General features: G+C 62.5%; 2 protein-coding genes across 6 annotated transcripts; one reads left to right on the top strand and one right to left on the bottom strand.

The window, feature by feature from the left end:
- Positions 1-3,200: 3,200 nt before the first annotated feature.
- On the bottom strand, positions 3,201-11,849 carry IQANK1 (IQ motif and ankyrin repeat containing 1). 2 transcript variants are annotated; one of them, XM_070632260.1, is made up of 4 exons: positions 11,711-11,849; positions 9,677-9,765; positions 5,157-5,318; positions 3,201-4,229 (listed from the first exon to the last, which is right to left on the bottom strand). In XM_070632260.1, exons 1-3 carry the CDS (start codon positions 11,719-11,721, stop codon positions 5,179-5,181), a joined length of 240 nt encoding a protein of 79 aa, XP_070488361.1. In that variant the 5' UTR covers positions 11,722-11,849; the 3' UTR covers positions 3,201-4,229; positions 5,157-5,178. The 2 variants fall into 2 exon arrangements, 1 of the variants encoding a protein (XP_070488361.1); XR_011543563.1 differs by lacking the exon at positions 3,201-4,229 and having other exon boundaries at positions 5,054-5,318; positions 11,702-11,809.
- FAM83H (family with sequence similarity 83 member H) lies at positions 7,507-21,980 on the top strand. 4 transcript variants are annotated; one of them, XM_070632224.1, is made up of 6 exons: positions 12,057-12,194; positions 14,911-14,982; positions 15,880-16,341; positions 17,200-17,364; positions 17,441-17,565; positions 17,761-21,980. In XM_070632224.1, exons 3-6 carry the CDS (start codon positions 15,895-15,897, stop codon positions 20,564-20,566), a joined length of 3,543 nt encoding a protein of 1,180 aa, XP_070488325.1. In that variant the 5' UTR covers positions 12,057-12,194; positions 14,911-14,982; positions 15,880-15,894; the 3' UTR covers positions 20,567-21,980. The 4 variants fall into 4 exon arrangements, with proteins under 4 accessions (XP_070488323.1, XP_070488325.1, XP_070488324.1 ...); XM_070632225.1 differs by lacking the exon at positions 12,057-12,194 and adding an exon at positions 13,798-13,933; XM_070632222.1 differs by lacking the exons at positions 12,057-12,194; positions 14,911-14,982 and adding an exon at positions 7,507-8,229.
- The last annotated feature ends 803 nt before the right edge of the window (positions 21,981-22,783 follow it).

Here is a 22,783-nt window from a genome sequence, read left to right as displayed (position 1 = left end):
ACCTCTCAACCAAGCCTTCTTCGGCTCCATCTTCCAGGGAAACGGAGCTATAACTATTGGTGCCCGAAGTGGTCCTAGAAAGGATCCATGAGCGCCTGGCTTTCTGAAAGCTATGATGGCCCCATCGCAGGTAAGTGGGGGCCGGCTGCCATGGCCAGTCTCAGCCCCAACCCCACCTCTCTACCCTGCTTCTGAGGTGAGACCCATACTGCAGCCACACCTTCTCCTTTGCCGACTGGCTCCCTGTTAGTTCTGCTCCTTCCTGTCTGCTGACTGTTCCTGTCGGTGTTGCCCCAGAATGGCCATTCGCCCCCGCAGGAGAAGCTGGGCCCAGCTGCAGTTGGCTCCAATCTCCACTTCTCTCTCTGCCCCAAGATCAGGCCCCACTCTGTCCTCTCGGAGGCTGGAGAAAGAGCTCGGCAAAGTCCCCACTCTTTGGGGCCCTCCGCTGAGCTCCTGAGGCTGAACGGCGGCCCAGGTAATGACCTCCCTTAAGAAACAGGCCCCTGCTCCACACGCCCCCTCCCACAAGCTTCTGAGTGGTGATCACCCCGTGGCTCCTCTGTTCCCACCCTGGGGGAGATGGCTGTTTCCAAAATTATCCCTGTGCTGCCTCCGTGTGCCCCTCTTGCTTCTGTAGACTTCCAACCGTTGTTCGACCAACTCCTCATATTAAAGTGTGTCTTTTAAGTTTAATAAGTTTTCTGTTTTTCTCACTGCACTCTGACAGGTACAGTACTTGGTACCAGAATGGTGCCGGGAAAGACACCCCAAAAGACACAATCATGCAAACGACTTGGTTGTGCTCTTGTCCTTGAACGTGGTACCAAGCTCCTCGCCAATGGGAAAGGCGGTGCTAGCCAGCCAGGCCCGAAGCAGTATCACAACGAGCCAAATTAGGCCCTGTGGTTAAAAGAGAAGCCCGGACCCCTGCAGGAGAGACCCTGCAACCCGTCACCATGTGTACAGTAAATCTGCCTCTGAGCCCCACAAAGGACCCCTGTCCATTTACTGAGATGACTATGCCCTGAAGGAAGGGCAATGGCCAGGAACTAAGCACTGGTTCTGAATTAATTCCTGGGGCCCCAAAACACCACTATGGTCCACTAGTCAATGGAGGCTCATTGGGCCGGCCCGGTGACACAGCGGTTAAGTGCGCACGTTCCGCTTCAGTGGCCCGGGGTTTGCTGGTTCAGATGCCATGTGCAGATATGGCACTTCTTGGCAAGCCATGCTATGATAGGTGTCCCACATATAAAATAGAGGAAGATGGGCACGGATGTTAGCTCAGGGCCAGTCTTCCTCAGCAAAAAGACGAGGATTGGCAGCAGTTAGCTCAGCGCTGATCTTCCTCAAAAAAAAGAAAAAAAAAAATGGAGGCTTATCATGGACAGGAGATACTGGAATCTTGGCCCGAGTTCCTATCATACTGGTAGTTCTGCAGACTCACTCTATAGTTATTTCTCCAGTTCCCGAATGTGTAAAATAGATATTGTAAGATGCCCTCTGGAGAGGCCTACGTGGCAAGACTGACAGCCAGCAAGAAACTGAGGCCCTTACCCAACAGCCCAGAAGGAAGCAAACCCTTCCCCAGTCAAGCCCCAGGAGGAGGCTGCAGCCCTGGCTGACGTCCTGACACCAGCCTGTGAGAGACACTGCAGAGCACCCAGCTGAGCTGTGTATGGACTCCTGACCCACAGAAACGCTGACATCACCAGACACTCTGACTCCACTCACAGTCATGCCGTTCCACTGCCAGAGCCCAGCCTCAGTCTCTCTGGCTCCGCCTCCCACATCAGGACCTAAAAAATACCACACCAAAGGGCACACCTGGCTTCTCTGGAGGCTGACGAAGGAGATAGTTTTAGGGCAGCGGAAATACTCTGTATGATACCATAATGATGGGTTCATGTCATTATACATTTGCCCCAACCCATAGAATGTACAACACCAAGAGTGAACCCTAAGGCAAACCCTGGACTTCGGGTAACTACGATGGGTCCATGTGGGTTCATTCATTGTGTCAATGCACCACTCTGCCCGGGGACGTCGATAACGCGGGAGGCTGTGCATGTGTGCGTCAGGGCATATGGGAAAATCTCTGTACCTTCCCCTCAGTTTTGCTGTGAGCCTAAAACTGCTCTAAAATATAAAGCCTTAAACAAAAAGACTTCAGGAAAGCAGGAGTGGTAATCCCCACGACCTCTCCATTACATCCACCTGTCTGGCCTTTGCGGAAAACAAATTAATAGTGGTGGAAGGTGACAAGACTATAGAAATCTTAAACAGTGGCATAACCAATCAGAGCTGCCGTGCTGGAAGGGGTGTCTGCACCGGAGCAGGTCAGCACAGCCTCTGGCACTTTGCTATGTAACTACTGACTTGGCAAGTGCTTTCTTCTCGATACCCACCATGGGGGGATCAGAGCAGCTCACCCTCACACGGCAAAGACAGCGTTACACCTTCCTGTCTTATCTCAGGACAATGGTTCCTCTCTGGCTTTCTGTCATAATGTTGGGCACAGGGACTGTGGTTGGCAGAAAATGACCCCGAAAGATGTCCATGTCCTGTTCCCTGGAACCTGTGAATATGTTGTTACCTGGCAAAAGGGAAGTAAGACCGAGATGGAAGGGGCCGGCCCTGTGGCCGAGTGGTTAAGTTTGTGCGCTCTGCTTTGGCAGCCCAGGGTTTCCCAGATTCAGATCCTGGGTGCAGACATGGCACCGCTCATTAGGCCATGTTGAGGTGGCGTCCCACATGCCACAACTACAAGGACCCACAACTAAAATATACAACTATGTATGGGGGGATTTGGGGAGAAAAAAGAGGGGGAAAAAAAAAGACTGAGATGGAAGTAGAGTTGCTAATGAGCTGACCTTGAAATGGGGAGATCATCCTGGGTGATCTGGGTAGGTCCAATGTAATCACAAGGGTCCTTCAGAGCGGAAGAGGGAGGCAGGAGACTCAGAGAGAGCTGTGAATTTGGAAGCAGGTCAGAGAGATGCTGACTTTGAAGATGGAGGAAGGGGCCATGAGCCAAGGAATGTGGGTGGCCTCTAGAAGCTGGAAAAGGCCAAGGAAACAGATGCTCCTCTAGAGCTTCCAGAAGGATCGCAGGCTTGCTGAGTCCTTGACGTAAGCCACTGAGGCCTGTGTCCTCCTGCTAACCTACGTTACTGCGAGAGAATAAATTTGCATTGTTTTAAGACACTAAATGTGTATTAATTGTTCCGGCAGCTACAGGAAACTAATACAGGAATCTAGACCATCTTGACATCTCCCTGATCCGGGGAGTTCCAGAAGTTGGAAGAGAAAACCATCCTGATGAAGTTTTAGGGTTCACAGATCTGGGATATGCTAGGACATCCGAAGGCAAGAGATAAATTGTTGAGCCTTGTGCCTCCTTCCATCAGCAAACAGGCCCAGTGCTCGGCCGGTCTCAGGACTGGAGAGCAGCACATCCGGTCCTTGGGACTACCACTCCACCCCGCTTCCTGAGAGGCCCTGAAGGCTAATGGCTCCAGCAGGGCCCAGACGTTCTGGCTGAGGCGGGCACCGTCATGCTGCCGGGACCCCATGATCAGCAGGTCTGGGGTGCTGAAGATCCTTGCAGGCAGGAAGGATGCTGTGTGGAGCCTCTGCGCAGAGCCGCAGCAGACCCTGGGTTACAGAGCAAGGCCGTACCTTCTGTGGCAGAACACTCTTCTTGGTTTGGAGAAGAGCTCCTGGCGTGTGATCGGGCTCTGTGGAGACGGGGAGTCCAACTCGGGCACCAGAGAACATGCAGCCTGAGCTACTCACCAGGGGCGGGGGCCTCACCCGGGACTCAGGGCCTCGGTGGACAGAGCAGCAATCCACCAGCCCATAGAAATGGGACACACAGAGGCACGAGTACATTCCCTGGCCCAACCATGTCACATTCTCCTCTATTATCGTCTTGATGCCAATTCTCAACCCACACCCATGGGTTCCTGGGAGGGGAGCCGATGGAGGAGGGAAGGACTCGGCCTTGCAGTACAGACAGCCATGTCCACATGGTGGCACTGACTCAAACTGACCACTGCCACATGACAGCTCTTCTCTCCGGAGGTCCTGAAGGACAGCAGTGGAGGGAGATCCCCCAGGGGCACCTGGTAATTCACTTCCTAGGGATGGGAAGAATGGCCTGCAGTGTGCCGATAAACTGACTCCAGGATATTGGAGAAAGGCTTGGCTGGTGCATCAGGAGCCTGAAATGAACAAGACTGGAACAATGGTGACAGGCAGGCTGGGAAAGGACACGCGAGGACCTGCGGTGGGGGCAGGCTCAGGACCATCAAGCACATGGGGCCAGCTCTGCGTCTCACAGAGACATCCAGAGAGTCCACTGCAGAGGAGGCATTGGACACCCAGGTAGACATCACAACTGCCCTATGGACGTTGGCCAGCCTCTCTCCTCAGCCACTCAGTGCTTATGCACAGGCCTGTGAACAGAGTGGCTGTGGTACACGTCCTCAACCTCCGGGTGCCCAGCCCCGAGCAGAGCAGTCCTATTTGACACCTTCCATTGTGAAGTGGACACTGTTTATTCTGGCTGAAATCGAGGTTCCTGCCGGGTTGGCTGCTCATGCCTGCTCATTGGCCTGTGCCGCCATCTGCACAGAACTGCGGACCCCGTGTGCACAGGCCTGGCCTCTGGGCTGGGGACCCACCTCATACAGAAAGAGGTGATGCAGCAGGGCCCAGCTCGTCTTAGTCCACGTCCCACAGAGCAGCTGGCCTTAGAGAAGACGGGACTGGCCTGCTGAAGCCTCCGGACTCCTACCTGGTAAGGTCAGGTGCTGCTCTGGAGAATTCCGTGGGAGCCCACTTCACACAACGGGGGAAGAAGGGGGGCAGACACCCCCCCCCCCCCGCTCCCTGACAATGAGAGCACCTCCAGTGACAGAAGGGACATCCTAGCCAGGCTTTTTCTGGGTCTGACATTGCCTGTGTCCTCTGCTTTCTCTCATTTCTGCCGCTTTCCAAGGCAGATCTCCAGCTACTGGATATCCTTCCAATACTTTCCATCTGCTTAAATTGCATAAAATTTGTTTTTATTGTGCATAATCCAAAACCCTGATAATACATTGGGCATATAGGACTTGTATAAAATCGATAGTCAAGACTTTACAAACCTTCTGTGACCCACCCCTGTCCTCAGGGCTCCTTATCCTGGCCCTTGGGGGGCGCAGGTACAAAGGTGGTAGTGGGAGTATCTCCTGGGGGTAAGGCCAGCACCACCACGCAGGATAAAGTGTGCATGCGAGACTCGAGACTGCTGCTCCGTGGAGAATAGACTAGAAGCAAAATGGGAGGTGAGAGGTGGGTACAGTCAGGAGGCAAGAAGTCGTGGGACCAGGGCAGAAGGGAGGGGGAGAGAGAGAAGCAGAGAGCTGAATGTGGGGGTGGGACTTGGGCTCAGGGTGAGCGGGAGCAGTCGCAGCGTCGTCAGGGCACTGGAGGAGAAGGGGATGAGGGGTTCCCATTTCTAGGCGCTCTTGAATTTGAGGACCCCCAGAAGAGGGCTGGGTTGCAGCTGAATATGGGTTTGGGGTGCAGGAGAAAGGTTTGGGTAAAGATACAATTCTGGAGACCAGTGCCGAGACCACAATGGAGGCTGCGCACCCTGAGAGGGCAAGGAAGGAGCCCAAGAGCCACGGGGGGACACTGAGGCGATGACACGCCCTCCTGTCCCCGGGACGCCCGCGGGGTAACCCCGCCTGCCCGTCCCGAGGTTGGTTCCTGCCACAGGAGGGCGACAGCATGCAGAGCGGAGACACGGTGGACCCGGCGGGAGGAGGGCGGCCCCCAACTACCGCGGCGAGCTAGAGGCCTGAGGGAGAGGGACTCCGGAGAGGCCGTGGCCCTGGAGGCGGGCACGGTGCCGCCCCGTCCACTGGGAAAATGCAGGGCGGGGGCGCTGCGAGCAGGGAGGGCCGGCTCGCTCCGCCCGCTCCCAGGAGGACACGCTGCTCCGTGCGTGCTGCAGGCCCGCTCCGCGAGCACACGCGCGCAGCCACGCACACGCACGTGCTCTCGTGCATGCACACGCGCATCCACGCCCTTCGCCTGCTGGCCGGTCCTCCTCTGCGGCAGGCGGCTCTCTCCTGCCTTCCCTGGGGCAGGGGGCACTCAGCGCGGTTGGGGCGTGGACCCCCCATCAGCCTCAGGAGGCGTTCACAGGCCACCAGAGGGGCTTCTGCGTCCCGGCTGTTCGGGAGCGCCCCCGCGGGGAAGCTGTAACGAGCAGTCGGCCGGCCGGTCCTCTACAGCGGACGCAGCCTCCCCACGGGGCGCCGCAGGGGGCGCCGGTGAGCGGTCGCGGCAGGACCGCCCTGCGCCGGCTCCGGAGCTCCGCGCTGGGAAGCCCAGGCGCCTGAAGCTCTGGTCGCAGCGCAGCCTGCCCGCCGGACCCCAGCCCTAACACTGCCCTCACCCGGCGCCCCTTCCTCGCCACGGCCGGTCTCCCTCTCTGTGTGTCCACCCGCGATGCCCAGGTGGTGACCGGCTGTCTACCTCCCTCTGTGGCCTGTGGGGCAAGAGCTGAGCGGGAGGAGGTGCGCTGGCAGGGCTGGGCCAGGCAAACCAGTCGGGCCAGTGTGGCAGAGCTGGCTGGGACGGGGCCCTGGGCGTGGGTGTGAGTCAGCGGCCCCAGGCTGGGGAAACGCTGGGGAGGAGCCCCCTCCCCCTGGAGCCTCCCTCCCAACAGGAAGCCCAGGGGACGCCGGCACTCAGGCTCGGCAGCATCCCCTCCCAGGGATCCCTGAGAGCCCAAAGGCTGGCCCGGCCGGGGCTCCTCACACCTCCATTTCTGTGGGCAGGGCAGCCGGCCCCCCAACCAGGACAGGCTGACCACTTCCTTGCCCAGTCTCTCCCACCAGCTCCAAGCGCAGCCTGGCCCCAGCAGGAGGCCACGCGGCTGGGACGAGTGCGTCCACCCTCTCCACAGAGCACCACGCAAGCTCCGGCCCCTGCGCGGCTCCTCTGAGCGCACCAGCTGGGGGGCTGGGGTCTCCCATGTTAGTTGGGTTGGGACCGTCTGTGACCAGTGAGTCTTGTCAGGATGGTCCGTGCGGCTGGGGATGCAGCTCCTGGCCCTGTGGGCTGGAGTTCGAGTTCCCCGAGCCCAGGGTGGGACGGGGGTGCCGGGGTTGGAAGGGGGTGGGGGCACCAGTGCCCGCCCAGGGCAGGACCAGACTCGTGCTACTCGCAGCCGGCAGTCTGGCTGCCGGAGCACCTCCTCCGGCTTCTCTCAGTCTCCCTCCCAGTCTGGCCAGCGAGGCCTGTGGCCGTAAAGTCCCGCGCCCTGTGTCAGCACGTTAGTCAGCCCTCGCGCCTGGGTGAGCCACCGCGCCGCCGAGTCCCTATAAACTTCCTGGCTTGGCCCGGCCCGCCGAGGGGGGCCCGTGAGGTCCAAAGGCAGAGCCGAGGCCCGGAGCGGCAGCGCCACGGGCACCAGCCAAGGGGCAGGGCAGGCACGAGGGGGCCGCAGGAGCAGAGGGCCCACTGTGGCCTCCCAGGGATGCCCTCTGAGCCCGCCTGACCGAGGCCAGCCAGCTGATGAGCCAGGGCCCCTGGGGAGCAGACACCTGGTGAAAGAGGCGCCGGATCAGGGCCATGTCTGGGAAGCGAAGTCGAGCTCGAAAACCCCGAGCCAGGAGGGCAGGCAGGGCACAGCAGGCCACGGGGCGGCAGGGCCCTGAGGCTGAGCCCCCGCCCCCCGCCGCAGGGGGCCTTCAGGATGAGGTGGGGGTGGCTCCTTCGGAGCACGTGACCAGCAGCAAGCCAGCTCCCCAGGGACACCCCAAGGTGACAAGGCCAGAGCAGCCACAGGCGGCCAAGAGGCCAGTGCAGGCTGCCGCTCTGGGGTCCGAGATGGTGCTAGTCCCCGCTTCGGACATGGAAGGCTGCGGTGCAGGGGACCTCATGCCAGGCCTGGGCCCAGAACTGCTGAGGCTCCATGAAGTCCAGCTGTGCCTGGCCCAGGAGCAGCTGCTGCTGGAGGACCGGCGGCGGCAGGTCCAGCTGCAGATGCAGCTGTGGCAGGAGGAGCAGCTGTGGCAGGAGCAGCTGTGGCAAGAGGAGCAGCTGTGGCTGCAGCAGCTGCAGGAGGAGCAGGCCTGGGTGCGCGTGGAGGGGCTGGAGCTGGCCATGGCCCTGGAGCAACTCCGGAGCGAGGGTCTTGAGGTGCTGCAGACCCAAGGCCAGGTAAGCCCGGGGCGACATGGACGGGGGCAGTCTCTGGACAATCTGTGGGGCTGTGGTGGCTATGTGAGCAACCTACTGGTACCTGCAGAGGACCAGAAGCCTGGCAGACTGCGCGCTGTGGCCAGGCTGGCTGCAGGACATCTGTGGGACCATTTTCACATTTGCAAAGTGAGGCTGGTGCCCACCATACAGGGCACTGCAAAGACCATGCGACAGCCGGCCGTCTCAGGCTGGCCCAATGCTTGGCAGGTAGAGGGTGCCCAAGGAGGGAGCTTGTTCAGGGAAACTGAGGCAGAGGTTTTCCTGTAGAGGACCCAGGCATCCTGGCCAGGTGGGCCAGGGCAGGCCGCTGCGGGAGCTGTCCAGGCAGTGTTTGGGGTGTACGGGATGAGGGCTGGGGCGAAGACCTAGGTGGACAGTCAGCAGGTACAGAACTGAAGAACAGTCCCCCCACACACAGAGTCCGCCAGCTTCCTGGCCGGCGTCCCGGTCCACCTGCCCCGCCCCCTGTTTACTGCAGTGTGTGTTCCCAGGGCTTGAGACTGCGGAAGCAGCACGCGGCACCTGAGCCCATCATCCTCATTCCAGGAGAGCTGCCGCCTCAGACGCGGCTGGGGCTATTTTGGGGAACTCAGGTCTGACCCCGGCTTGGCATGGAAGAGCAGGCACCACCATCTCTCCAGATCCTCTGATCTGGGAGCCCTTGGAGGTCTGGAGGCTGGGGCAGGCCCACTGCAAGCAGAGGGGCCATATGTGGGAACAGGGTGCACTGCCCTCTTAGCAAGCAGCCCCAGTGCAGGCCTGGGAGCTGGAGGGACCCAGAGCCACGGCCTGGAAGGTGTTGGCAGCTTAGCAGAGAACTTGGATGAGCGCCATGACAGAGAAGAAGTGGGACTCAGAGAAGAGGAGTGACAACAGGTGGAGGAGGGCATGGGAGGAGGTGCCCTTCCTGACCCACAGCAGGACTCGGCCGAGGGCAAGCTGTCACCATTCAGCCTGGAAGTGACTATGGAGAGGGTGGCCTGAGGGAGGAGCAGTGGCAGGGAGAAGCTTGGGATGGCCCAGGTGGAACAGAGGGTCAGAATGGACCACATACTTAACCTGAGAATCCCCAACGTGGCTTTAAGCCCTGCTCTGTCTCAGAACCGGTACTCAGTTCACTCAGGTTCTTCCTGTCTCCATGTGTCCTAAAGTTGTGCTCCTCTGAACACTGCCCCCAGCCCTGACCCCAGGCCGGAGGCACAAGACTCAGGGTCAGGGTCTGGAATGGACGTCTGGTCTCTGAATCCTCAGTCTACACACCCATCCCCAACCCAGAGATGCCCTGAAGGCCGCTGGCAAAGGGAAGGGTCTTCTCAGAGGGAGTGTCCCTGAGTGGCTGTGAAAAGGGTCTCACAGGTCAGTGTTGGAGCGGGGCACCATGGAGCTCGGGGGCACATTCACTCACCAGCCGCAGCTCTCGGCTTGGCTCCAGGGAGGGACGTCTGCCACTTTCCTGTTGCAGCTTTGGGCCTCCACTTCTTACTGCTCATTCTCCTGGGGGGAGGGGAGGAAAGGTCGGGGGGGTGCACTCAGAGTGGCAGAGGCAGCGGGGGACAGCACTGCACACTGCCTTGGGCCTGCGTGGACAGAGGGTCGGCAGGTGCCGAACTGGGGAACTCAGGATCACGAGCACCCCCCACACACAGCTGCCCTCCACATTCCTAGCCCCCTGCACGCCCCTGGTTATTGGCATGTGTGCCCAGAATGCTCAGCAAGAACATCTGGCCACAGCTTGTCCCCTCCGCCCCTCCGTCCTCTGGTCCCAGGCCTTGACCACAACCCCCAAGGTCGGGTGTCAGGTACCCACCTCCCTGCTCTAAACCATGGGCAGCCAGCTGGACAAGCTTTGTCCTCGGGCACAAACCTGAGCCCAGCCTGCTATGCTGCAGCCTCTGTGCCTCACACGACCCCCAGCCCCCCCGAGGCATCAACCCCTCCGTGCCCCCAACCCTCTCTTGTCCTGGCCTCGGAAGCAACACCCCTCTCTCTGGTCCAGGTGGCTGATCCCAAAGTTCATTTCCCCTGGGAGGCCTCCCCTGCCTAGGCTGGGTCAGGGTCCCCACCCCTCCCCCCACCCCACTGCACAGGTAATGCATGGCAGCACCCTTACCCAGGCACTGGTCTGACCCCACACCCATGTTCCCATGTGGGCACCGGTGGGGTATTGCTGAGTGTTTGGGGAAGGAACTAATGAAACTGGAAGTGACCCTGAAAATCGAGAAAATAGGATCACATGGCAAGAAGGACAAGGAGGGTGACTGGAGACGGGCAGAAGGAGGGTGACTGGAGACGGGCAGAAAGAGGGTTCAGGCATTGCGACAGGGAAGGGAGTACTGAGGGGAGCAGCAGGGGTGGGGGACATAGCTTGGACAGACAGTTGAGCACAGGGCAGGGCCTAAGTGGGGAGAGGGGCCCTGAGGGAGGGCCTGATGGGGAACTGGGGTTCTGAGCAGTGATCTGAGGTGTTTGGGGGGACACTGAGGCCATGGAGGCACCTGGGGCAGCGAAGGGTTTCTGTGGGGGGAGGGGTCGACGTGTGTGTGCAGGGAGCACATCAGTGTGGGTGGCTCGGTGTGCATGCTGGGTCCCCTCTCATGTGAGAGTTGGTACTTTTGGGGTCCTCAGTGTGTAGAGGACTCTGTGTTCGTGTAGGGTCCCATGTGTGTGCGGGAGCCTGTGGGGGAGGGTCCCTGTGCTTGCAGTCAGTATGGGGGGGGGGGGGTTCAGTGAATGTGGAGTCCTCTGCTTGTGTGTGGGGTCAGTGCTCGAGGGATCCCTGTGTGCATGCGGGCTCTCCTGTATGTGTGATGCTGGTGTGTGCCTGGGTGATCAGCATGTGTGGGACCTGGTGTGCATGTAGGGTCCCATATGTGTGTGGGGCTTCCATGTGTGTGGGGGTCCCTGTGTGCCTATGGAGTCCCATCTATGTGGGCGGAGGGTTGGTGTGTGCAGGGTCCTCTATATGTGTGGGCACTGTTGTGTGTGGGGTCAGTGTGTCTGGCATCCCTTGTGTGTGCGGGTCCCCATGTGCCTGTGGAGTCCCCTGTCCATGCAGGGTGGGTGTGTGCAGAGTACCCTGTATGTGCAGGTACCCTACACATGTGGGAGTGGGTGTGTCTATGGGGTCCAATGTGGTGGGATTCAGGCGATGGGGGTTGTTCTGGGAGGGGACTGGTGTGTGTGTGGGGTCCACAGGTGTGGCCAGGTCCCCTGTGTGCGTGGCTCCCCTATGCTTGTGGGCATCGGTGTGTATGTGGTCGCTGCGGGGATCTGTGTCCGCGGGGTCCGTGTGCCCGTGGGGTCCCAGGTGCTCATGTGTGCGAGCGGGGTCCTCTGTGCGGGGGTCGGGTGGGGGTGTCCGGGGGTCGTGGGGGTCCCCTGTGCTGGCGGAGGCCCCGCCCGGGCCTCGGCGCCGCCCCGGCAGCCTCACCTGCCTCACCTGCCCCCCATCTCACCGGCGAGGCCAGAAGCCCCGCCCCTCGCGTCGGGCAGGCCCGTTTCCTAGCGACGGAGCCGGAACTTCCGAGTCACCTCGACTTCCGGGGCGAGGGTCAGGGGTCAGGCTCGGGGCCCTCGAGCCCTCGGTGGACCGCCGGGCGCCGGGGGTCGCGGGGCCGTGGGGGCCGGGGCCCGCGGGGTCCCGGGGGCGGCGGGCCGGGGTCGGGGCGCGCGGCCGGCGGCGGCGGGGCGCGGGCGCGGCGGAATGCGGGCGCGGCGGGGTGGGGCCGCCCCGCCCCCAGGTGCTGCCCGGGCAGGCCGGCGCGGGCGCGGGCGCGGCGGGCGGGGCGGGGGCGGGCGCGTGAATCAGGCCGCGGCGGGCGGGCCGCGGCGGGGAGTGGCCGCCGGACCGACCGGACCGCGAGGCCGCTGGGCGGCGGTCGGCTCCTGCTGCCCTTGTCCCGAGACCCCGCGCACCTGGCCAGGTAGGGCCCCCTCCCGCGGCTCGGGCGGGGCGGGGCGCGCCGGAGGGGAGGCCGCGCGGGGCCGGCGGGTGGGGCGGGGTCGGCGCCGGCGCCCCCCGGCGCGGCTTCCCCTGGGCGGCCCTCCCGCCGCACCTGGGCCGGGGCTGCGGGACCCGGGGCGGGGCGGGGGGGTGCGAGCGCGGCCGCGTGCGCGGGGCCGTGTCTGGCCGGACCGCGGGGGCCGGTGTGGACGCGAGCGCCCTCGCACGACGCCGGTCCGGGAGGAGCTGGGTGGGAAGGGGTCCGGGGCGAGCCTGCCCGGGCCTTTCGGACTCGCTCCCGCCCTCGCGGCCTACTTGGAGACTGAAGAAGGTGCTGAGCCCGGCCGGGACCCTTCCCTGGGGGCTCCCCGCCCAGGCCGCCGTGGGTGGGGTGGCCGGCGCTCGCTCTGGTTCTCTGCGGGGAAGCCGAAGGCCCGTTCCCTCGCGCCCAAGACGCCTGGACTGGGGTGGGTGGATGGGTACCCCGGCCCAGGCGGCCGCTAACTTTCTGGGGTTCACTAACCCCTTAGGCCCTGCGATGCGCCCCCGAAAACTACAACTCACCGACTTCCAGTCCGTGAGCCCCTTGCGCCCAAGTCGCCGACACCTCCCCGCTGCCTAACGGCTCCAGTCCTTGCTGCGGGGAGCCCCCTCTGCCCTCGTCGCACTTGTCAGGGTCACGTCGCCCTGTGCAGTAGCCCCAGATCCTTCCTTAGGATCCTCTTTCCAGTCACTTAGAAACCTCACCTTCTGCCTAGTGGGAAGGATCCGTGGGCTGCAAGTCCCTGGTTAGGGAGCCCACCAGAGCCCTGAGGGCCCTGGAGGCTTTGTCTGTCCTGTCGGAGGTCAGAGGTCAGCGGCAGAGGAGCCGATTCCTGCTGAGTCATTGGCCCGGGTGGGATAAGCGCCCCTCCCTCCCTTAGGGCAGGCGGTTGGTAGGTAAATGTGGGGAGGCCCGCTGTCCGGCTTCCCCATTGTGGGCTGGGGAGTGGCCCCTGCCTGGTCCACAGTTCAGGGGTGTGCAGACCGCGAGAGGAAACAGGCAAAGGATAGGGTCATTGAGCTCATGGGTATTGCTTTGTGAGGCCAAGCAGGGCCACCTCGGTGGTCACTCAGGACTGGTGTCCTTCCTCACCAATCCTGTCTGATGAGAAAGCCTCTTGCCCACTATGGGATCACCCCATCCCCCACCGCGTGCCACCTGGACAGTTAGTGTTGATTCCCTCCCCAGTGAAGTCGGTGGGGACTGTCCCTTCTAGAGTGTCTGCCCTGACTTGGGAGGTACCCCCATCAAATGCAGTCAGCAGGGTAGTGCCTCCACGCCCTGCGTGGTCAGACACTGACCCCGTACAGCCAGATACCACAGTGCCCCATCAGATACAGTGTGAGAGACACTTGCCATTGGGGTCAGATATGGTGTGAGACACCCCACACTGTGGTCAGATACGGTGTGAGACACCCCACTCTGAGGTCAGCTACGGTGTGAGACACCCTTCCCTGTGGTCAGATATGGTGTGACACACCTCACACTGTGGTCAGATACCGTGTGAGACCCCAGTACAGATAAGCCCGCACCTCATACCCTCATGTGGTCAGTTTCAATCTGGTGCATGTACCGTGAGGACAATATGGCTACTCTGTGTGTAACTGGAGGCAGTCAGAAGACAGTGCCCCCACAAGAGAAGGTCAGAAGAGTTTTTCTTCAGACAGTTAGACCAGGTAGTACCTCTGCCTCATGTTTCCTGAATGGCACACATGGGTCCCCCACCCCCTAGCTCCACATCACGTTCGCTTAGCCTGTCACCCCCCCAATCCGGCCCTCCCCCCAGGAAGGCAGAAAGGAAAGGTTCCCCAGGTCATCATACACGACAGAGTCCTGACCCCCACCACGTCCTCAGGCAATGCCTCCAGCCGCTAGTGACCCCATCCCGTAGGCATCGCCCAGCTGCGCCTGGGGGGGGTGCACTCTGGGTGGTCTGGCAGAACCACTTTCCCCAGCCAGGACCAACATCCAGGAACCTGCACACTGGGCAGGCCCAGAGTCCCGCCCCGTCCCCACCCCAAGGAGCAGCAGGGGTGGGGTGAGCAGTACCTGGGGCTCTCCTTCCAGGGGAGGAGGGCAGGGATCCAGGTGGTTCAGGGATCGGGTGTAGCTGGGCCCTGGGAGCCAGATAGAGGCCCCCACCTGGCTAGCGACGGCTTTCCCGGGGCCAGGCCCCCACGCAGGCCCTTGGGAGGGAGGTGGGCTGGAGTGGAGCCAGTGGGGCGTGGGTGACGGTGTGAAGCTGGGCGAGTGGTGAGGGTGGAGAGGTACATTCGGAACCCAGGACGAGCCCGAGGGCCACCGCAAAGGGCCCTGACTTCATCCAAATGCAGCGAGGAACAGGGCGGTGACCAGAGACTTGGGAAGATCACCGCTGCCTCACGGGGCTGCGCTTGACGGGGCCGGGACTCCGAGCTCTGGGGAGGAGGGAGGCTGCCGCCAGCTCTACAGGGTGTGAACTACAGCAGCTGGGAGGGCCGTGCCAGGGGTTGCCGCGCAGGGAGGGAGTCTTTTGTTTTTTTTGTGTGAGGAAGACTGGCCCTGAGCTAACATCTGTTGCCAATCTTCCTCTTTTTTGTTTGAGGAAGATCGTTGCTGAGCTAACATCTGTGACCATCTTCCTCTATTTCTTATATGTGGGATGCTGCTGCAGTGTGGCTTGACAAGCAGTGTGTAGGTCTGTGCCCGGGATCCGAACCTGTGGACTCTTGGCCGCTGAAGCAGAGTGCGTGAACTCAACCGCTATGCCACCAGGCCAGGCCCAGGAAGTTTTATCTAATATGGGAAAGTGGCCAGAGAGGTGGAGGGGTGGACAGGGACAAAGGGCAGGGGTCAGGGTTCATATGGCTACAAGGTCAGTGAATGGTTATGGGGCTCAGAGTGTGAGACCCTGTGGGCTGGGTGCTGGTGTGGCCAGGGGCTGTGGGGGGGGGGGGGGTGCCCTAATGCTGCAGTGCCGAGCTCCAGGTAAGCTCACCTGGGCAGGTGCGTATCAGCAACCTTGACAGCTGCATTTTACAGTGGAGGAAACAAGCCAGGGAGGCATGGCAAGCTGGTCCCCCAGCACCAGAGGAGACACAGGCAGTGGACCACCCAGCCTGACCAGGATGCACAGTGCCAGGGGCCCACGAAAATGCGTTCATGTTATAAAATCAGAAGAAAAGTGAATATAATAATAAAGATTCCAGTCTGCATTATATTTTCTTTATGCCAGAAGTCATAAAACATCATTACTGATAGGTTTTTATGGAGGAAGGGGCCCACAAAGCAGCTGTACCTGGGCCACAGAGGCCATAAAGTGACCTGAGTGGGGGTTGTGTGGAGCCAGAACCCACCGTCCCCAGAAGCGGGGACACAAGGCCCTCACTGGGTCCTGGTGAGAGCAGGGGCCCCGCCAGCACAGCCAGGGCACCCAGAGACAAGGCTGGAGTACCTGTGCTGGGCATGCTGCTGCTTTCCTCCTGCTGGGGGCATCCTAGCATCTGGGGTGCTCTGGAAGGCTTCCAGGCACGTGCTGAACTCCGCAGCCCACCCAGGTCACTGACAACCCCTTCTACAGTGTGTGTGCACACATGAGCCCATGCCCCTGCCCCAGTAATGTGTCTCCCTGCCCTTCCCCCAGGCCCCTGGCCCCAACATGGCCCGCCGCTCCCAGAGCTCCTCGCAGGGGGACAACCCACTGGCACCCGGGTACCTGCCACCTCACTACAAGGAGTACTACCGCCTGGCGGTTGATGCACTAGCTGAGGGCGGTCCTGAGGCCTACAACCGCTTCCTGGCATCCGAGGGGGCACCTGCCTTCCTGTGCCCTGAGGAGCTGGAGCACGTGAGCCGCCACCTGCGGCCCCCACAGCATGTTGCCATCGAGCCCCCCGAAGGCAGCCCTCCCAATGTGGACATGGATGGCTCCTCGGGCACCTACTGGCCCGTGAACTCAGACCAGGCAGTGCCTGAGCTCGACCTGGGCTGGCCCTTGACTTTCGGCTTCCAGGGCACTGAGGTCACCACGCTGGTGCAGCCACCGCCACCTGACAGCCCCAGCATCAAGGATGAGGCTCGGAGGATGGTCCGCTCTGCCCAGCAGGTGCCTGTCAGGGGCTCGCAGGCGGTGGGGAGGCAGCCTGAGCTGGACTTTGAAGCATGAGCAGGGCTGTGAGGGTGGAGGAGAAATATGAGCATGCCCAGCTTAGGGGGCGAGGGTGAGGCCAGGGCTAGCCGGCCAGCTGCTCTGGCCTTCGGGCTGCTGTTCGAGCTCGGACAGACTTCTTCCAGGGTCACCAAGAGTTTGGTTATTGCAGGCACAGGTTTGCTTACCGGTGGTCATGGCCAGTGCCCAGAAACTCGGGCTCTGGGATGGTTGGGCCCCTCCTGGCCTGGATTATTGTTAAGAGAGAATTCTCTCTAATCCTGCCCTTGACCCAGCCGAGGGCCTCTTACCCTCCACCAGGCAGTTGGCAAACATCAAAGGGAGCTTGTTAAACCATGGAGATTGAGGCTGCAGGTCCAGACACTGAAGACCCTGCCTCTGCCCTCTGTCCCTGGAGCAGCAACCCCCTCCCAGGGGCAGAACTGGAGCCTGGGGCCCAGCCCTGATCCCTGCCCTGATATCGGTAGGGCAGGGGCTTCACTTGCTTGGTCCTCTAGCCCCCAGCTGAAGGACAGTACTCCCCCAACAGGATGTAGGCTCTGTGCTGCCTTGGGCTCCGTCGTGGGCCCCTCCCACCCACACCCTGGGGCCAGCAGCCCCACACCCCCGGTGACAGACCCCTTCCTCCTGACCCCCATTCCCTGACAGGGCCCCAATCTCCCCTGAGGCAGACCTGTGGCTATTTTGCAGTGTTTGTGGGTGATCCAGAGGCCCTCCCAAGACCGTGGAGGTTTGGCTAGGGAATGGTGGGGACAGTGGAGGGGTCTGCCTCCGTCTCTGACACGACCCCCGCAGGTGGTGGCCGTGGTGATGGACATGTTCACCGATGTGGACCTGCTCAGTGAGGTGCTGGAGGCTGCCGCGCGCCGCGTCCCGGTCTACATCCTCCTGGATGAGATGAACGCGCAGCACTTCCTAGACATGGCCGAGAAGTGCCGCGTCAACCTGCACCACGTGGATGTGAGTGCTTGGGAGGGGGCGTGTAGGGAAGGGGAGACCACCGCTGGGCAGAGACCTAACGCTTTTCTCCCTCCAGTTCCTGCGCGTGCGCACTGTGGCAGGCCCCACCTACTACTGCCGCACCGGGAAGTCTTTCCAGGGCCACGTGAAGGAGAAGTTCCTCCTAGTGGACTGTGCCGTGGTGATGAGTGGGAGCTACAGGTGCGCCCAGCCCCGGTGTCCCGCAACCCCAGCGCCTCCCCACCCCAGGGCCTCCTCTCGAGAAGCCCTCCTCCTGTAGCCTCTGAGCCCTTGCAGACTTGACTCGACACTGCCAAGCACAGGCCCGGCTCTGCGCCCCGCGCTGCTGCTCAGCCCTGCCCCCTCCCTCTGACTCTGGCCCTGCTCCCCCTGCAGCTTCATGTGGTCCTTCGAGAAGATCCACCGCAGCCTGGCGCACGTGTTCCAGGGCGAGCTGGTCTCCAGCTTCGATGAGGAGTTCCGCATCCTCTTCGCACAGTCGGAGCCGCTGGTGCCCTCGGCCGGGGCGCTGGCCCGAATGGACGCCTACGCCCTGGCTCCATACGCTGGGGGCGGGCCCCTCATGGGCGGCCAGGTGGCTGGGATGCCGACCCCTTTCTCCTTCCCCAAACGAGCGCACCTCCTGTTTCCACCGCCTCGGGAAGAGGGCCTGGGCTTCCCCTCCTTCCTCGACCCCGACCGCCACTTCCTGTCGGCCTTCCGCCGGGAGGAGCTGCCGCGGATGCCCGGGGGCGCCCTGGAGCCTCACGCGGGGCTGCGGCCCCTGTCGCGGCGGCTGGACGCCGAGGCCGGGCCAGGCGGGGAGCTCGCGGGCCCGCGGGGCTTCTTCCAGGCGCGGCACCTGGAGATGGACGCCTTCAAGCGGCACAGCTACGCGGCCGCCGACGGCATGGGCGCGGTGGAGAACTTCGCGGCCGCGCGGCAGGTGTCACGACAGACGTTCCTCAGCCACGGTGACGACTTCCGCTTCCAGACCAGCCACTTCCATCGCGACCAGCTCTACCAGCAGCATTACCAGTGGGATCCGCAGCTCGCGCCCGCGCGCCCGCAGGGCCTGTTCGAGAAGCTGCGCGCCGGCCGCCCCGGCTTCGCGGACCCCGACGACTTCGCGCTGGGCGCCGGGCCGCGCTTCCCCGAGCTCGGCGCGGACGGACACCAGCGGCTGGACTACGTGCCGTCCAGCGCTTCGCGCGAGGTGCGCCACGGCTCGGACTCCGCCTTCGGGCCCGGCCCCCGCGGCCTGGACCCCGGCGGGGCCCCACGCCCTAACCTGGGCCAGCGCTTCCCGTGCCAGGCGGCGGCGAGGCTGGGCCCAGAGACCGCGCCCGAGGCGGAGCCGGAGCGCAGGGGCGGGCCCGAGGGGCGGGCTGGGCTGCGGCACTGGCGCCTCGCCTCCTACCTGAGCGGCTCCCACGGCGAGGACGCGGGCGACGAGGGCCTGCCGGCGCCCATGGATGCCGAGGCCTACGAAGACGACGTGCTGGGGGCCGGGGGCCGGGGGGCCGGCGGGGACTTGCTCCCTTCGGCCTTCCGCTTGCCCGCGTCCTTCCCGGCCAAGGGCCCGGTGCCCGGCTCCGGCAGCGGTGGCGGCGACGGCCCAGAGCGCGAGGCTCAGGAGGAGGCAGGCCTGTCCAAGCAGGACGCTTTCCGCTCGCGCCTGACCCCGCTGATCCAGCGCAGCTCGCGGCTGCGCTCCTCTCTCATCTTCAGCGCGACGCAGGCCGAGGGCACGGGCGGGGCCGCGGCAGCCACCACCGAGAAGATGCAGGTGCTGCACAAGGAGCAGGCTGTCAGCGAGATGGTGGGCCCCGGCGGCGAGGCCGTGCGCTCCTCCGCCTCCGCCAAGGTGGCCGAGCTCCTGGAGAAATACAAGAGCCCGTCACGTGATCCTGGCGGCGCTGGAGCCGCAGTCACCGTCGCCAGCCATAGTAAGGCTGTTGTGTCCCAGGCGTGGCGAGAAGAGGTGGCAGCACCAGGCGGCGCGGGAGGCGAGCGCCGCAGCCTGGAGAGCTGCCTGCTTGATCTGCGCGACTCCTTCGCACAGCGGCTGCACCAGGAGGCTGAGCGGCAGCCGGGAGCTGCCACGCTCACAGCCACCCAGCTGCTCGACACGCTGGGCCGGAGTGGCGCCGACCGGCTGCCCTCCCGCATCCTCTCTGCCCAGGGCCGCTCCACTTCTCCGCAAGGGCGCGAAAGCCCCCCGCCGGAGGGGCCCCGGGTGCACCAGGTGCCCCACTCTGAGCCAAAAGGGAGCCCCACTTCAGCCTACCCCGAGCGGAAGGGGAGTCCCACGCCTGGGTTTCCTGCTCGCAGAGGCAGCCCAACCGCAGGATTGACTGAGCAGAAGGGGAGCCCCACCTCGGCCTACCCCGAGCGCAGGGGCAGCCCGGTGCCTCCTGTACCGGAGCGCAGGAGCAGCCCGGTGCCGCCAGAGCGCAGGGGCAGCCTTACCCTTACGTTCTCCGGGGAGTCTCCGAAGGCCGGGGCCGCGGAGGAGGCGACCAGCGGCCCCATGGAGGTCCTGCGAAAGGGCTCCCTGCGCCTCCGGCAGCTGCTGAGCCCCAAGGGTGAGCGCCGCGCCGAGGGTGAGGGCGGCTTCTCAGCACCGCAGGAGAACGGGCAGCCTGAGAGCCCCCGGCGGCCCTCGCTGGGCCGGGGTGACAGCACGGAGGCTGCCACAGGAGAGGAGCGGGGCCCGCGAGCCCGCGTGGCCTCGGCCACAGCCAATGCCTTGTACAGCAGCAACCTGCGGGACGACACGAAAGCCATTCTGGAGCAGATCAGCGCGCACGGCCAGAAGCACCGTGGAGTCCCCGCCCCCGGCCAAGCCCCCGCCCTCAGCGGCCCTGAGCCAGGCCGCCCACCAGCTGCCGCGGGCCTGGCCCCTGACATGTCCGACAAGGACAAATGTTCAGCCATCTTTCGCTCGGACAGCCTGGGGACACAGGGCCGGCTGAGCCGCACACTGCCAGCCAGCGCAGAGGAGCGCGACCGGCTGCTTCGCCGCATGGAGAGCATGCGCAAGGAGAAGCGCGTCTACAGCCGCTTCGAGGTCTTTTGCAAAAAGGAGGAGGCCGGCGGCCTCGGGACAGGGGAGGGCCCGGCAGAGGAGGACACCAGGGACAGCAAGGTGGGCAAGTTTATGCCCAAGATCCTGGGTACGTTCAAAAGCAAGAAGTGAGTCTCCTCGCCCACCAGCCCAGGTCGGGGTGCCTGCGTCACTGCCACCCCTCTCGCAGAGCACCTGGTCCTCATGCCACAGCAGTTAGGGACCCGGCTGCGCACAGCCAGAGCTCGGCTCTACCTGGGCTCACCCAGCGGATGCCCTGCGGATGCTCCTCAGCCACTCTGCCCTGGGGGCTCCAGCCACTCAGCCTCCCTGTCTGTGCCTTACTCCCCTGACTCCGTCTCTTCTCAACACCTCCATCTCTGGGCCGGCTGCCTCTCTCTTCTTACTCCTCTGCCTCCACCATCTCTTTGGGCTTCAGGTCCCCTTTGGGCCTTCATTCACCTCAGGGCCCATCTCCTTGTGCCTGAGCCCCCCATCTTTTGGGGGCCCTATCTTTGTGCCTCAGTCCCCCACCTTTCGGAGGCCCATCTCCTTGTGCTTGAGTCCCCCAACTTTCAGGAGGACCCCATCTCCTTGCGCCTCAGTCCCACATTCTCTCGGGGCCTCGTGTCTCAGGGCTTCTGCATCTCAGGGTTCCCCTTGGCCTCCTGGCTGTGCTGTTCCTTCGCCCTGCTGCCTCTTTGCTGTCTCTTGGCAGCCCTGGCCTCTCTGGGTCTCCCACCTCCTCAGGGCCCATGCTCTCCACCTTTGTCTCAGGTCGCTGGAGGCTCACTTCCTACCCTGCTTGGGCTCCTCCTCGCTGACTCCCTCCTGCCTGCTGGCACCTTTCTCGGTGGCCATCCTTTTGCTGTGGGGAGGCAGGGCTGTTTGCAAGCAGCTTGTGAGGGAGGGGTGGAGCCACACCCAAAGGATGCCCCTCTTGGGAAGCACAATAGGGTGGGCCATTGGTGGGGAGGGAGAGGGTTCAGAGAAGACCTGTGAGGGGCTGCCCTTCCAGGAGAACTGAAGCAGGCCTGGCCGCTCCTCCAGCAAGGCTGCAGCCAGCACCTGGCGGGGAGTGAGAGCCCCAGGGTTTGTAGCACAATAAAACCGGGTCTGGATGGTTGATGTTTGGCCCCAGGCTTACGAAGGGTCCCCACACGCCAGACACACACATATTCACCCCAACAGACATGTTCACAGCCACTGTCCCCAGCCACGCCCCAGAAGGGGCTGATGTGGAGCGCTTGTACTTGAACAGATGAGGACCCAGGACACGGTGCCATGGCGCCTGAGCCCTAGCCCACTGCTCAGGGGCCCTGGCACCCCACAAGGTGGGAGTGGTCCTGCTCTGCAGGTGCCCAGCAGACCCAACTCCACTGTGTTCGGGGTCCTTCCCTTTGTCACCAACCCGCAAAATCTGCCCAAGGTCCTCGCTTACCCTTTTTGTATGTTTTTCACCTCGAGAGTAACTTTGATTTGAAATGACATATTTTGTCACCAAATGCTTAGAAAGTCCCCCAATGTAGGTGCTATCATTGTGAAATTAGTGTTTCTGTTCTTTCTTTTTAAATAGTTTTTGGGTTTTTTTAAGTATAAGAAACTCTAGTCGCTCGGACTGGGAAAGGGTTTAAGAAACAAGGTCACTGAGCGAGGGCAGCAGTTCTGACTCCAAGCAGCTTTGAGAAGGGAGGGTGGCGGGGCTGGGGGACAGCTCACGGTCTGGTTACCAAAGCCACTGCCCAAGTAGGGGTGACAGCAGGGGCTTTTGTTCAGGTGGAAAACCTCATTGGGCAGCTGGATGAGCCGGAGCGTTTCTTGGCCTTGATGCGGTTCCTGACAAGTTCGTTTCCTCGCCACCTGATGCATCACCACCGTTCTGAGCAGACCCTTGCAGGCCTGTTGCTAAGGGAGAGCCCTTGCAGGAAGTGGAGGGTGCTCCTCATGGGGAGGCCAGGGGCTGGGGTCCTCAGAGCCTCCTGTCTGCATCCTCCACATCGTGCTGAGTAAGACACCTCCTCAAATGTGATTCTGCACACTTTGGTGTTAACAATAAAACACGATGCACAAAATATCCCAACACGTTCCCAATATATATAATCCCCCAGTTATATATTGTAAACTTTAGCCTGACAATCATCTCAGATTTCTCTCTGGACACCACCACCCTCCCCACCTGTGCTGCCAACACCTATATCTGTATTTTCTAGCCCAACACAAACTCTTGCCACCTCTCAGCCTCTTCCCATGGCAGGCCTCGCTTCACACCCATATTTAGCTGGCTGCCCCCTGTCTCACCGGCCGCCCAGCTGTCTGTGTAGGCACAGCCCACAGGCACTGTCCTGGGGG

The sequence above is a fragment of the Equus przewalskii genome, chromosome 8, assembly GCF_037783145.1.
Source record: "Equus przewalskii isolate Varuska chromosome 8, EquPr2, whole genome shotgun sequence".
NCBI classification, from domain to species: domain Eukaryota; kingdom Metazoa; phylum Chordata; class Mammalia; order Perissodactyla; family Equidae; genus Equus; species Equus przewalskii.
The sequence above is the reverse complement of the archived record's forward strand: the minus strand, read 5'-3'. Positions and strand labels throughout refer to the sequence as shown.